The 16129-nt window shown below is 40.0% G+C and overlaps 1 protein-coding gene across 1 annotated transcript in view; it reads right to left on the bottom strand.

Moving 5' to 3' along the window:
• The window catches only part of TMC6 (transmembrane channel like 6), a 30187-nt gene that overhangs the window by 649 nt on the left and 13409 nt on the right, over window positions 1-16129 (bottom strand). The window contains exons 11-19 of the mRNA XM_070934685.1: window positions 14860-15032; window positions 14279-14360; window positions 10351-10448; window positions 8136-8231; window positions 7641-7716; window positions 6602-6735; window positions 4650-4826; window positions 2739-2817; window positions 1119-1198 (exon numbers count right to left, since the gene is read on the bottom strand). Coding sequence (XP_070790786.1) covers window positions 1142-1198; window positions 2739-2817; window positions 4650-4826; window positions 6602-6735; window positions 7641-7716; window positions 8136-8231; window positions 10351-10448; window positions 14279-14360; window positions 14860-15032 — 972 coding nt within the window. The 3' untranslated portion in view covers window positions 1119-1141. The remainder of the gene's footprint in view (window positions 1-1118; window positions 1199-2738; window positions 2818-4649; window positions 4827-6601; window positions 6736-7640; window positions 7717-8135; window positions 8232-10350; window positions 10449-14278; window positions 14361-14859; window positions 15033-16129) is intronic.

A 16129-nucleotide genomic window follows, 5' to 3' on the forward strand; every position in this document is an offset into this window, starting at 1 on the left:
AGCATCCTATGTGTTGAATAGAGGATCTAAAGACTTGGTTCCCAAGAGTAAACAAATACAGGCAGTCCTCAACTTACAACAGTTCATTTAGTGACCGTTCAAATTTAACAATGCCACTGAAAAAAGTGACTTATGATTGTTTTTCACAGTTACGACCTTTGTAGCATCCCCATGATCATGTGATCAAAATTCAGATGATTGGCAACTAGTTCATACTTATGACCGTTGCAGTGTCCTGGGATCAGGTGATCCCCTTTTGCGACCTTTTGACAAGCAAAGTCAATGGAGAAGCCAGATTCACTTAACAACTAGTGATTACTAACGTATCAACTGAAGTGATTCACTTAACAACTGTGGCAAGAAAAGTCGTAAAATGGGCAAAACTCACTTAACAAATTTCTCACTTAACAACATAAACTTTGAGCTCAATGGTGATCGTAAGTTGAGGACTACCTGTATAATAGCAGCCTAAGCATCTATTATAATGTGTACCCCCCTCTCCCAGACTCTCTTCATTTTTTTTCTCATGCCTGCTATAGTTCTGATGGAAGGAAGTATTTTCAGTCTTGAGCCTAAATGGAAGAAAAACGTTATTAGAAAAAATGTTGTGAGTCATAGCAAGATTTCAGCATCCACCTGTTCATGTTGCTGCTTTGGTCATCGTCCTTCCATAGAAAGTTCCCGCAATCATGGCAGCGTAATATCTTAAGTTTAGTGGGGATAGTCTTTCTCATTTATGTGTGTGTGTGTGTGTGTGTGTGTGTGTGTGTGTGTGACAAAAACAAGACTAATGTGCCTTCCTCTGAAATATATTTGCTTCAGAGCCTGTAATTTTCTAGACAAAATTTGGTAATTTGCTACAGTGTTGTACACTGAAGGAAGGGGCTTAGGGAAACCTGTAACTGCACTTGGGTATTTTGGTCTACTGAAAAGAGGGAAAAAACAAAACAACTATTGCAGAATTCCTAAACTAAACTATAAGGTATGAGGCTACTAGCTGTGTGGATTTAGCATAGCCTGTCGGCTAGTTTGAGCAAAGTTTTTAGCCAACTACTTGGGTCCTGTTGTTTGGCATATCGCTGTCCTGTCCTGTCCTAATTAGTTCCAAATGGCCTTACCTCATTTTCACCCTGTTGTACTTTCATTTTTCATATATAATATGAAGCCTTTGAATGAGAAACTTCTTGTCTTCTCTTTCCTGGAATATGAGACACATTTAAGATGAGCAGCAGGAAATTGACTTTCTTAATAGAACATGGACATTATGAATGCTGAAGCAAATACAATGCAGAATTGCTAATTGTTTTTTATGCTGGCGTTGATTGTTAAAAGTTTACTTATGATTGGCAAAATAGGTATGAAAGGGAAAGTCGAATTACAGTTCAGGTACCTAGAGTAGGAGGTCCATTTTATTTGTAGAGCTTTGGGCACAGACAGTTTGCAGCACACTCCCCTCAACAACCTAGCTACAACTAGTGTAAGTTGGGCAATGCAGGAAGACAAGCTCTTTTTTCTTAAAAAAAGTCACAAGGAAAAATGCTGAATTGAAGGAGTGTGATTAAATTGGTGAATACTACCAACTTTGGCAATTGCTATTTAGTTACCCATTTTGGTTGAACATTTTTGAGGAAATCAGTACGTTCATAATTAATTGTATAATTCTGTTCTTTTTTCAGGACAAATAAAATGTTGCAACATTAAAAATGAATATTTTTATTAGCTGCCATATAACAAAGTTCAACAGAAAACCAAACAAACTTTTTTTTTTGGATTAGAGGTCTTTACAATGTAGGAAACAGTGTTGTCTGAGAATAAACACAGTAAAGTCTCTAAGATTTTTTTCCTTTAAAAATATTTTAAATCAGATTTCGTCTCCATTTTTAGGCACGGTAATCATGTAACTCATTGTAGATTATTCCTATCTAAAATTGTCTGTTTAGATAGAAATACTAAAAATGGATAAGGATACAGAAAATGCCTACAATGGTTAGCAGGTTTTTTTGGAGGGGGGTTTGTATCCAAATCAAAATGTATGTTTGCTCTGGAAATGAAATAGATTGGATCTGTTTTAGATAGAAACATTTCAGTGGTGAGGGTAGAAATGGGGAAAAGCTAATAGCTGTTGGGACTGGAGGAAATAAGGACTGGAAATGTGGAATTGGATAAATGATGATATAAACTCTGCTGATCATGCTTCCCCACCTTGTAGGGGAGTTGGACTGCATAAGAATGTTATAAATAAAATAAATAAAAATAAATCCAGATGTTTATATTTGTGTGTTTCAAATGAATGTATACATAATCTCAGTTTATGCAGGTTTTAAATATTTGCTTTTTAGGCCACAGTACTTTCTATATTTCTTTTTTTTTTTGTCCTTTTAATTGCTAATGTTTCTTTTCACACTGTGTTTAAAAGCGCCTTGGTAGTACAGTGGTCTAAGGCACCCTGTTATTAAGCTGGTTATTAAGACCAGCTGCCTGCAATTACTGCAGGTTCGAATCTCGCCAAGGCTCAAGGTTGACTCAGCTTTCCATCCTTTCTAAGGTAGGTAAATTGAGGACCCAGTTGTGGTGGCAATAAGCTGACTTTGTATAAATATACAAAAGGATGAAGGCTATTGCTGAGCACATTGTAAGCCACCCTGAGTCTCCGGAGAAGGGCAGCATATAAATCAAATTAAAATAAATAAATAAATAAAATTATTTAAAAAGGGGAACCACTCCCATTTAGTACTCACATTGGCAATCTGACCCTTTAGTATTGAAATGATACTCCGAAGACCCTTTACCATCTCAATGGTGAAGTAGATCGCAGCCCTGTAAAACACAAGATTGGAGAATATGATATTTATGCTGATAAATTAATCAGCACATACTGAGAAGAACAATGTGTGCTCCAAAAAGGCTAAGAGAATTGCTAAGAGGCAATGGCTTTGCCCGGTATTTTCAAACAGAGAACAGGGAACATAGTCCTTTAGAAGAACAAGAGGAATCAATTATCTATGACCAGATAAGCCAGCACTTCTAAAATACATATATCTTCTGGTGAGCATCTTGAGACCTCTACCCACTGCGTATATAGAGCATTTAGGGTGGCCTTTAGGGACAGGAGGAAGAGCCAATACTAAGGCAAGCCCAGTTTGAGCCCACTACAAGATACGAGTTTGAATAAATATCTCAGACAGGCTTCTTCACACGAAGATAAAGTGAAAAAGCACTTTCAGACTTGCAAGAGTCTGTTACTGCAGCTGTTACAATGAAAATAGTACTGACTTACATGACATTTTTTCTTACTACTGGTATGGTCTATCTTATAAGGGCTGACATTGTGAGATGCAGGGATATAAAATATGCCACCTCGCTATGAATGTAATATTGTGAACAAAATATCAACAGTTCAGCAAAAATAAAAAAAATCTATTTCCTGAATTTTCATTAAAAAAAAATATAAACTCAACAAACAAAACATAAAATTATAAATGTTAAAGTAACAGCAAATTTTAAGATCTTAATAGTATAATGTATTGTACATCTTACATTTTAACATTAAAAACTATCTCAACTAAATTTCAAGTATTTTACTTAGCTTTGCATAAACAAAGAGGGCTTCTTAATGCTGAAAAACTTACTTCATGCTAAATATAATTGTACTATTTTTTTCTGCAGAATCACCTCATATTCATAATTTTCTATGTAATCATGCTGCTTTATTAGCCTTAGAATCTTTATTCCTTTTAATAAATTCAAAACTCTGCATTTCATGTTGGATAATTAGTTTAATTCTGAATCACACGGTGAATCAGTGAGTACTAATTTAACATTTACCACAATTACAAATTGTAAAAAAATAGCAATAGCACTTAAGACTTATATGCCACTTCACAGTGCTTTACAGCCCTCTCCAAGCAATTTTACAGTGTCAACATATTGCCCCCCAACAATCTGGGTCCTCATTTTACCAATCTTGGAAGGCTGGAAGGCTGAGTCAACTTTGAGCCGGTGAGACTCGAACTGCTGAACTGCAGTCAGCTGGCAGACAGCAGAAGTAGCCTGCAGTACTGCATTCTAACCACTGTGCCACCATAACTCTTAAATTTATATGTATTGTATTTATCAATTTATTTTTTATTAAAAGTTTACTAATAAGTAAACTTTTTAAACTGACAGTTCATTCTATAACTCTTTACTAATACTGCACATAATTTGCAGTTTTAAAAATATTAATTGTATTTTATATATCTTTCTATAATTCAGTCTCCATTTTACTTCTCCAAATCATTAATCATTTTCTATTCAATATTTTCAGTTAACTTTTTAAGGCTTTTTACATTGTTTGGAAGAACACAAATTAACACTTTTTCATGAACTTCCTAGAAGTTCAGATAAAACCAAACTAAACATTACATTAAATTAAAATCTACGGCAAATTATTCCTGTTTGACTTAGATACCCAGCAGCAGAAACCATCAACAACTTCTTATATATCCTGATGCTACATTAGGTTGAAAAATGGCATGCAGTCAACCTTTATCCATACTATTCAATTACTCAATTGCATGGTACATACATCTGCAAAAATATTTTATGCACCGTGGCTAACAAGTGTTTATGATTTTCTAGGCTTAAATAAATTTGTCATTTCAACTTACATCAACATTGCAATGATTAACAACAGGAAATAGGAAGTCTGGAAGAGGTTTTGATGGATCCAGGTAAACCAAGTGATATTTGGATTGGATTCTTCCAGCTTTAGTACCCATGCCTTCCAAGAATCATAGATAGTATCAAAAGTTTGAAAAGGTCCACACATTTCTGATGGTTTTATTCTGTATGGGGAAAGAGAAGCCGAGTATCAAAATGTCAAGCAAAAGGAAATGTAACTCATGTAACAACCACATTTTAATTCTTCATTTTACACATATGTAATCTGTATTGCCTATTATAAAACCAGTGTTTTCAGTATTCATTAAACACAATTTATAGCACCAACATATAAAAAGCAATTTCCCTCTTAACATATGTTCCTTCTTTATTTAATAATATATAAAAGATGTGCCAAAGGTGCTTTTTCAAAAGGCCAACAGCACTTAGCTTTTTCTTACATTTTTCGCTTCTCATTCAAGAAACTTCTTCAGTTCTGACTATCAGAACTGAAGAAGCTACTTGGATGAGAAGTGAAATATCGTCAACAAAACTATTTAATGCTCTCTACATGGGGCTCCCCTTGAGGAGCACCCGGAGGCTCCAACTGGTCCAGAATGCGGTCGTGTGAGTAATAATGGGGGCGACCCGTCATTCCCATGTAACACCTCTCTTGCGTGAGCTGCACTGGCTCACGGTGGTCTTCCGGGTGCGCTTCAAGGTGTTGGTTACCACCTTTAAAGCGCTCCATGGCTTAGGACCTGGCTATCTACAAGACCGCATTCTGCCACCGATTGCCTCCCACCGACCGGTACGCTCACACAGAGAGGGCCTCCTCAGGGTGCCGTCAGCCAAACAAGGTAGACTGGCAACCTCCAGGGGGAGAGCCTTTTCTGTGGGGGCCCCTGCCCTCTGGAATGAATTGCCCCCAGACATACGAAGGATCCCTGACCTCCACGCCTTCTGTCATGCAGTGAAGACCCTGTCCAGCAAGCCGCTCTGATGGGATAAATGGTTTTAATTTGGTTTTAATGGGATTTTAAAATTGGTTTTAAATGAGAGTTTTAAATTCGGCCTATGATTTAATTATTTTAATCTGTTTTTAAATTCTATTTTGTACACTGTTTTATTATGGCTGTTCACCGCCCTGAGTCCTTCGGGAGAAGGGCGGTATATAAATTAAATTAAATTAAATAATTAAATTAAATTAAATAATTAAATTAAATTAAATAATTAAATTAAATTAAATTAAATTAAATTAAATTAATTAAATTAAATTAAATTAAATTAAATTAAATTAAATTAAATAATTAAATTAAATTAAATTAAATTAAGTCTAGTCGCCTTTTGAAAAAGCATCTTTGGGACTACCATGACCTGGATGACGGAGAATCTCCATAGACATATATAAAAGATGCTACATATGCAACTATGTGTGAATTGGAATTCTGAAAATGGAAAATAAAGCAGATTTAATTGTGACATCTACACTAATGGAAAGAGCAATTTGCAACAGCTTAAGATAATGTTTTTCAAAGGAAAAATAAGTGCTTTGTTAAAACAAGAACATACTAAAGATTGCAATGACAGAATAATCACAGGGTCACTTTATTAGAAACACAGTCTATAGTTTCCTGACCTGACAACCAATTGTGTTAAAATGGTTCTGCTGCAAGTACTAATGAACTAGCTTTGGTAAAAGACTGGCCTCTTAGGAAGAAAGGAACACTTTTTTTGGTGACATGGTAACTTGTATATGGGGTGGAGATACAAATTTTACAACACAATGCCTGTGAGAGCCCCCTTCTCCCTAAAACCACCAAAACTGAATCTGTTTTGTATCAGACAATGGATGACAGAATGGAGATTACAGAAATGTGGAAGTTTTGACTATTTGGTTTGAAATATTTCACATCTGGAATGTAACCGCAAGGTTATTTTGCACGGAAAATCTACTCACGCCCAGATAGTATAGGAGAGGAATACAGAGGCACCCAGGAATGAAGGGAAGCACAGCAAAGAGATGAAGATGGTGCTCATCTGAGATGCACGCCAGGGTTTGCTGGGACATTGACAATTTCTCATCAAGCTGACCTAAGACAGATTCATAGGAAAATTCATGGATTTTTACTTATTCCTAAGTGCAGTAATTTCTGAGTAAAACTTACATGCAGTATATATGTATGTTGAAACAGGTGAACTATAGACAATAAATGCCTCTCCTCTGCTTTAAGGGTAATTTATGTCTAAACTCTGCAAAGGAATAAATAAATAATGTAGGGTGATTTTAAGGAGGGGAAAATAAACCATGGCCAAAATATTTTCTTTTGCAAATGTAACCTCCCAAAGCATTTTTATACAAAAAATATTTTACAAAAATACTCTAATTCACATCTCAGAGTAACGGTGCATTTCATTCACTGCTGCTTCTGAATGCGTGAAATAAACATCTTCCTCTTGGGCCAGAACACCTGATGGATTTGCCTTTCTGTAAATGGTCTTCTGGTCAACGCAGCTCCTCCCATTCAGTACGATTTGCTAACTTTTCCATTCTGCCGGGGGGTGATATTGTATACTGGTGATATTGATACAGACTGGTGTCTCTAATATTGTACCCACTTCCACACTCCTGTCCTTTGTCCATGCATGCTGCCAGCCAGTGGTGGGTTTCAAATTTTTTTACTACCGGTTCTGTGGGTGTGGCTTGGTGGGCGTGGCTTGGATGTGGCAGGGAAGGATACTGTAAAATCTCCATTCCCTCCCCACTCCAGGTGAAGTTTACTGCAAAGTCTCCATTTCCTCCCGATCAGCTGGGACTTGGGAGGCAGAGAATAGATGGGGGCGGGGCCAGTCAGAATTTTTACTACCAGTTCTTCAAACTACTCAAAATTTCCGCTACCGGTTCTCCAGAACTGGTCAGAACCTGCTGAAACCCACCTCTGCTGTCAGCCAAGTAAAGCAACATGCATCAGAACTAATAAAAATGGCAACTAAATTACCTTCTTAACATAGAACAACAGCAGCAATTTGAGAATTTGGACCACAGGAAGAAGTGGGGCAAAGAAAACCCCCAGCCTAAGAAAAAAATTAAAAAGATGAAGAAATGTTATTATATTGCTTAGCTGTTATTTCATTAAGATGCAATGCACTAACACAATTCCAAACTTGACTCCATTTGCTTAAAGTAATACAAAGCTTTGATTTAGAGATGGAAATGGACGGACCAGAGAATGAACTATAGTGAACATCAAGGTTCCATCTCACATACATGTCTTTGAGGTTAATCCAATGTATTTTTTAAAAAACTTAAAATATATACAGTAAATGTGTTGGGGAAGTATTTTGAAAACTTTGACAAAGGCAAGGTACAATTATTTTAAATCAGATGCACACAAGGGTCTAAAGATCAACATACTTTGAAGCTTGTAATTGGGTTTTTCTGTATAAAGAACAAAGCAAGAAACAACCAACAGAAGGAAAAGAAAGAGTCTCACCAGGTTAAGGTTTGCCCATAAATCAAATCTAGCACATTTCTAGCAATGTCAAATTCAGGCCTCTGTTTACTTTGTAACTTCTTTTCCAATATGATCCTGTAAAGAAGAGAGAAGAGGCCTTGCTTAAAAATTCAAAAATCGATTTTGGTGTTGCTATAATATATATATAATCCTCTATATATTTTTATTCAAAATATCAAGCAAGTTATTTCATTTCTGGAATACTTGTCTACTAAGTAAAAAAAGACACATTTTTCAGACCCCCAAAGTTTCCACTTTAGGAGTTGACCCTTTATGTTGGCATTTATTTACCTGGAGTAGCATCATCATAAGGGGTTAACAACACAATCCTATTGGAGGTTACTCTGAAACAAGTCCAATATACCTAACATAATTAGAATTATATTTAGGATGACACGTAGAGTAGGTCTTGTTTTTAGCAACTGCCTTGGATAGCAACCGTCTGCGGATACATGGTGATGAAAAAGCAACTTTACAATGTTTGCTACATGCCTCTGTCACCTCTTGATCATTACAATCAGCTAGTAAACATTATCCTGTGACTGACTCGTTTTTTTCCTACCCCTTCCCTTCACACAGCAGAGACTGCCTAAACAAGCTCTCTTTTCCATAGCTGCTTTTCAAGGCAATGTAACCTTCCTTAGAAAATGCTAAGGGAATGTTAGCAAGGTCAGCTCTGTGACAATTAATCAGCTTGACTGAAATTAATCAGAATCTAATCAGTTTTACACTAAAGGTTTTTGTTTGCCTCCTTTGTAGCTTATGGCTGGCACTTCAGCTACAGTAATCCCCCTTTAACAACCATTCCTTCAGCAATCCTTTTGAAGTTATGACAACACTGAACCAATGATTCAAAATTATGGCTATTGCGGTGCCTCTGCAGTCAGGGCAGAGATGGGGAAGACGGGGTGGTGGGAAAGACAGAGTAGGGAGAGTGGGGAGTTGGGGAGCTGAAGCAGAGGCAAGCCTGGAAGGGCAGAAGCACAAGATCCTTGCCTAAGAACCAAAAGTGGGATTACTGAAACTGCTGTTACTAAGCAGTGTGGTCACATGATGTTTCACCTAATGACCTCATTGCTTAGTGATGGAAATTCCAGTCCCAATTAGGCTCATTAAGCAATGACTACCTGTAGCGCATTCCTTTTGTTGCGTCTTCCTCCTTTTGTGCCTGCTTAATTTCTTGTAGTTTCTTCCTCTCCAATGAATGTAAATACAAATATCAATTCTCTTCTTGCTAACTATCCTAGTGCCCAGGTGAGCACTCTAAAGGGCAGGGAGGGGGTAAAAAGGCTATAAGATTTGCCTTTTTACCTGGCTTCCTCATGACTCAAATGCTGGAAACCTTCCCTACCATTTGGGCTCCCCTGGCAGTTGGGGTCATATCCTTCTGATGCTGTAAAGCAAGGGACAGTCGAAGTAAAGTTGTAACTGCTATCACATGATTTTTTTAATGTTTTACTTAATGACCGAGTTGTTGGTCCCAATTGTGGTCACTAAACAAGAACTACGGTACCTGTATAATATAGTATATGGATCAATTTTTTCTTCCCATTGCAATAAAGGGTAAATCTCTTATTTTTAATGCCCGAAGATAGCATCCTATGCTCTTTCACAGCTATGTAACCTCTATCCTTAATCTTATTCAAAAACATGCATAAGCAGAGTGGTACAGGCAGTCTTTGACTTACACTCATTTGTTCAGTCACCATTTGAAGTTACAACGGCAGTGAAAAAAGTGGCTTATGACCAGTTTTCATACTTATGAGTATGTTGCAGTATCCCCATAGTCGTGTGATCCAAATTTGCCTGCTTGGCGATTGGCATGCATGTATGGTAGTCGCCCTGTCCCCAGGATCACATGATCCCCATTTGCAACCTTCCCAGCTGGCTTCTGATCAGTCAAATTAAGGGGGAAGCCAGATTTGCTTGACAACAACACGATTCACCTAACAGTGACAAAAAGGTTGTAAAACGAGCACAACTCACTTGACAAACGTCTTGCTTAGCAACCGTAATGTTGGCTCAATTGTGGTTGTTAAGTCGAGACTACCTATAGGGCATATTTCTTTTGATTACCTGTGTATTAAGATTTAGAATATGTTGCCTACATTAAATAAGTATGTGCCCCACCATTTGATGGAATCAGGTGGAGAACATCTGATTGCCTCCGTATTATCTCCATTGTAATTATTACCTCCATAACAGCTCTCCAAAGATGACATCCAGGAGAATGAAAATCAAATCCATCACCATCAAACGGTAGAGCTCCTGCCCCACAAAGGTTTCCCAGCACTGTGGAAAGATAAGCGTCATTTGCATTAGAGCAGGCAGATGAGCTTCTCTCCATTCAGCCTTCCCTATCCCCTTTACAGAAGTCAAACGAACACCGAGTAGCAGGCTAAACCAAAGTTAACAAAAATGTACTGCTCAGTTCTTTTGGCACCTGGTTACTCCTGGAGGAAGCTAACAATGCTTAATGCAGGATCTCTTTCAATGTCTAGTCCTTCAGGCTGAAATCCCATCATTCTATAAAACTCACAGCTTCTTTGGAGCAGAGACCACCTTTTGAATAGAACAAAGCTTGAAGAGCGGGTGGTGCTTCTTAATTCCCATATAAAGAAGTGAATCACAATAGATCTAAAGAGCTGTCCCCTTATGCTCTTTGTCTGTGTCATCTTGGCTTGCATTTGGGAGCAAGCTGCTGAGATCATAAGAGAAGGGAACATTAAAAAGTCCTGTGCCAGAGTTTTGACTCAAAGGAAAAAGACTGAGGAGCCTTTAATACAAATGAAAAGGCAAGGAAACGTATTGTAACTGGGAATGGACTGCAGACATATGAGAAGTGACAGAACGCATCTATAGAAGAATGCATCCATAAACACCAACTGGCAGTCAGAAGATATGAGGAAAATTCTTTAATTTCACAGCATATCGACATGATTTAAGCATAGTTTCAATTGGGAAAATGTGACAATCCTAGACTAGGCTAAGTCCAAAAATTCCAGGGAATTTCTAGAAACCTGGCAGAAATCAGCCATCATTAATTAATTAATTAATGAATTAGCTAACTATCGTCCAGTCTCCAACCTTCGTTTTGTGGCGAAGGTTGTTGAGAGCGTGGTGGCACGACAACTTTCCCGACACCTGGATGAAGCTATCTATCTAGACCCGTACCAGTCGGGCTTCAGGCGGGGGTACAGCACAGAAACGGCATTGGTCGCGTTGGTGGATGATCTCTGGAGGGCTCGGGACAGGGGTTGCTCCTCTGTCCTAGTCCTATTAGATCTCTCAGCGGCTTTTGACACCATCGACCATGGTATCATGCTGCAGCGGTTGAGGGGGTTAGGAATAGGGGGCACCGTTTGCGGTGGTTCTCCTCCTTCCTCTCCGACCGCTCGCAGTTTGTGTTGGCAGGGGGACAGAGGTCGACCTCGAGGCGTCTCACATGGGGGGTGCCGCAAGGGTCAGTCCTCTCGCCCCTCCTGTTCAATATTTATGTGAAGCCGCTGGGTGAGATCATCCGTGGTTTTGGGGTGAAGTGCCATCTGTACGCTGATGATACTCAGCTGTACATCTCCACCCCAGACCACCCCAACGATGCCCTTGATGTGATGTCTCGCTGCCTGGAGGCCGTGCGGGTCTGGATGGGGAAGAACTTGCTCAGACTCAACCCCTCCAAGACCGAGTGGCTATGGCTTCCGGCACCCCGATATAGTCAGCAGGTGCCATCGCTGACTATTGGGGGTGAATCTCTGCCCCCCACAGAGAGGGCTCGCAATCTAGGTGTCCTTCTGGATGCACGGCTGTCTTTAGAAGAGCATATGACGGCCGTGGCCAGGGGGGCCTTTTATCAGGTTCGCCTGATTCACCAGTTGCAGCCCTTTCTGGATCGGGACGCCCTACGCACGGTCACTCATGCCCTTGTTACTTCCCGGTTGGACTATTGTAATGCTCTCTACATGGGGCTCCCCTTGAAGAGCACTCGGAGGCTCCAACTGGTCCAGAATGCTGCCGCGCGGATGGTTATGGGCACAACTCGTTGTGCCCATGTGACACCCCTCCTGCGCGAGCTGCACTGGCTCCCAGTGGTCTTCCGGGTGCGATTCAAGGTGTTAGTTACCACCTTTAAAGCACTCCATGGCATAGGACCCGGGTACCTCCGAGACCGTCTCCTGCCACCAATAGCCTCCCACCGACCAGTCCGTTCCCACAGGGAGGGTCTCCTCAGGGTGCCGTCAACCAAGTTATGTCGACTGGCGGCGCCCAGGGGGAGGGCCTTCTCTGTGGGAGCCCCATCCCTGTGGAACGAACTGCCCCCGGAAATTCGTAAAATCTCCGACCTCCGGGCGTTTCGCTGCGCACTGAAGACCCTATTATTCCGCCAGGCCGGACTAACAACACAATAGCTTTTAAATTGGGATATTTAAATTTATTGGGGTTTTAAATCTGAGCCACTTTATTTAATTATTTTAAATTTTATATTGTTGTTTTGTTTGTGTTTTTAAACAGGCTGTACACCGCCCTGAGTCCTTCGGGAGAAGGGCGGTATAGAAATAAAATTATTATTATTATTATTATTATTATTATCAATAGACACATAGACATTAACAACATCTATAGACTATCAACCAGCCCAAAAGAGAACAAAAACACTCCAGCATCTCTCCTCCAGTAATCAGCACCCAGATCATAGATTAACTCCAAGGTTAACTTCAATTAACAAGCTGCCAAAGACCCATCAGTAAACAGCCCAATGAAAGAATCTCTAAGACCGCCCCTACCCACACAGACAGGCAAGACACCAGAATATAAACTGACAGCAAACAGCACTCCTTACTAGCACTGATGATGTTACCTAGTTAGGGTAATGAAACATCTGCAAGAAAACAATCAAGCTCAGGAAGCACCAAGGACCTCCTCATATGGGAAGTCTCAGTGGCAACACTGTGCCATCAGGTATCTATTACTACAGCATTTATAATGTAACTGTCTTCTTAGCTGCAATAATACAGGAGTGCTCAGATACCTCTCCCTGGCATGCAAACACTCACAAACCTAGTAAAATGTACTTTGAACCCCAGGATGCAATACTGAATCTGCTCTTGCACTCTTTCCAGAGCTCTGTGCCCATCAGCTTCTCTCTTATTGGAAGCATGCACTCACCAAGCCTATCAGAGTAGAGTCCCTCCCTGCCAGAGGTGGTATTCAGCAGGTTCTGACCAGTTCTGGAGAACCGGTAGTGGAAATTTTGAGTAGTTTGGAGAACCGGTAAATACCACCTCTGACGGGCCCCGCCCCCATTTATTCTCTGCCTCCCGAGTCCCAGCTGATCGGGAGGAAATGGGGATTTTGCAGTAACCTTCCCCTGCCATGCCCACCAAGCCATGCCACCAAGCCATGCCCACAGAACCAGTAGTAAAAAATTTTGAATCCCACCACTGCTCCCTGCCATGCAGAAAGAATCTATGGGCCTGGGAAGAAATGTCTTGCTTGGAAAAAGCAGGAACTCCATTTCGAATCTGTACTAGCGAGTCTGGGTTGTAGTCTAAAACTCAGGAATCTTTTTCCTCCATAAAAATATAGCGTAGTTTAGTTTAATAATCCTGCAGAATTGGCTGTATTGAAGGTGGGCATTTGGCAATCTCCCAATCCCTTTGTTGCTCTCTCCAGATGCACTGCAAATTTGGGGAGCCTGATTGTCAAAAACTAGTAAAACATAGAAAATGGTATTCTCAGTGCCCACAAAGAAAAAGGAAACGTCTGCTTCTGCCCACATGGATGTGTGTGCCTGCCCATTTCATATCCTCAACCCTCTCACCACAGCTTATGACCCAAGAGAAAAGCCACACTTAAGTCTGGATGACCAGTCTTATTCAATGGGAAAAGCTACTCCCTGCAGAACCCCTTCATGTCCTAAAGGCCCTTTCTCTCTTCATAACTGGCAGTCACGGGTTGTCGTTCTGGCATAACCCACCCTGGATTGACCAAGAGAAAAAGCTCTTTTGTTCTACAACTCCTAAAACCATTGATTCGTGGTTGGCCTAATGTAAGAGGGGCAGAGCCATTAACCCTTTTTGAACTGTTCCAGGAACAGTCTTGAGTTACTTCAGATCTGAACTGACCTGAATCTCTGAAGATGTCACTTTCCAACTCAACCAATGGTAGGACAGTAGGCCCAAGATGATCGTCTTGAGAATTAAATTCCTGGGGAAAAATAAAAAGAAAAAGCCTAAGAAAAAGTTTGCTTTTGGATCAGAGGAATCACCATCAGGTATCCTCTCTCCCTGCTTCTCTTGCCTCCCTCCAGTTGACACCTGGAGCAAGGAAGGCCTCTTTTATCAAGGAGGCAGACTGTGGGCAGAACAAGAAGAGGGAAGCAGATTAAGCCCCAGGTGCTTCCTCTTTTCTAGCTGCACAATAAAAACAAAGGTACAAATGGCTCTTTCTATTAAAAAATTATGTATACCATGATTTAGCTCACTTCTGTAAGCACAGCTCGCCCGTCTTGTTCTGGCTGGACTGCGCAAATTGTTTTATGGGGAATGGAAAAGAAAAACATTGAGGGCTGAGCTTTTTCTGTGCAATACTGCTGGTGGAAATGGCTTTTAAATCCCTTTTATAAACGGTTAATAATATTGCAACAATGTGATGCGGTCGAGCCCCATTCACCCTGCATTTCAGCTGTGAGATTTTTTTTAATTACCTGGTAATGGCAATGTACACCTCCAGGACTGGAGATTCCTGTTTCTCCCACGCAGCCAGGAGGTTGTAAAAATAGGGCATAAGCAAGTTAATGAGAGACACAACCAGAGGCAGGGCCAGGAGCAGCAACTCTTTCCCAGCATGGTTGTTTTTCAAAATCTCCTCATGCAGAACCTAAGAAGAAAATCATTCACATGCATTTATATTCCACTTTTTCACTAAGAAACCAAGACAGCATAGAGAGTTTTTCCCTGATGCTATTGTTCTTTATCTGCATCCGATCTTCATTATTTTTACAAATAACTCAAGGCAGCAAACATATGCAACTCACCTTCTTCCTCCTATTTTCCCCACAACAACAACTCTGTGAGGTGAGTTGGGCTGAGAGAGATTGATTGGCCAAGATCACCTAGATAGCTTTCATGGCTAAGGTGGGACTTGAACTCACAAGCTCCTGCTTTCTAGCTCGATGTGTTAACCATTAGACCAAACTAGCTTTCCCACACCATACTGTAAGCAATCTGGGATAGGCTAAGGTGATTAGCTTAATGTCACCCAATGAGTTCCATGATTGAGCAGAGACTTGACAGATGGTTACCCTGGTTCATGACCAACATCTTAATCAGTGCATCATGATACCTTGCTATTCAATGCATTAAATGCCCAAAGAATACATGAAACCACCAGGAAAAGTAGCATGTCCACATTCAGTGCAAATGGAACTGTCGATATGGAACATGGAGAATTTCCCTCAAACTGAACTTTCGCTCAAATCCCTATAGACAAGTTGGGCCATTGTAATTAGTTAGCAGAGTGTGTGCAATAATTCCATGATGACTGAAGAATTACTGTTTGTTTGAAACAGTCATCTTGGAAAAGAGGCTTCTTTCATTGCAGTTAAGATGGCTGACGGTAGCTCAATGCTCTTGGCCCCGATTATGATTCTGCTGAAACTAAGAGTTTAATTTTATTCCCAAGAATGGTTATTTTATAGAAGCCAAGTATAACCACAGTGTGTTTGTTCTCTATAGTTACAACTCTCATCGGACAAAGCAAGCATGAAATGTTGGCTGAGTGTGATGAGAACAATAAAACAATATGCCTGGAGAATGCAAGGTTAGGAAAGATCACTCTATTACAACCCTCACCTATGCTCTTACATTCATTTTATTTTCTTCATCGATGTATACATTACATTTTATCCTGTCCAGTAATAGCTTTCTGACCATAAACATGGTTATTACATTTTTTTTCTTCAGTTCAATTGTGTC

Source organism: Pituophis catenifer, unplaced genomic scaffold (genome assembly GCF_029215685.1).
Source record: "Pituophis catenifer annectens isolate HBS135680 unplaced genomic scaffold, rPitCat1.0.hap2 SCAF_2, whole genome shotgun sequence".
Classification (NCBI taxonomy): Eukaryota; Metazoa; Chordata; class Lepidosauria; order Squamata; family Colubridae; genus Pituophis; species Pituophis catenifer.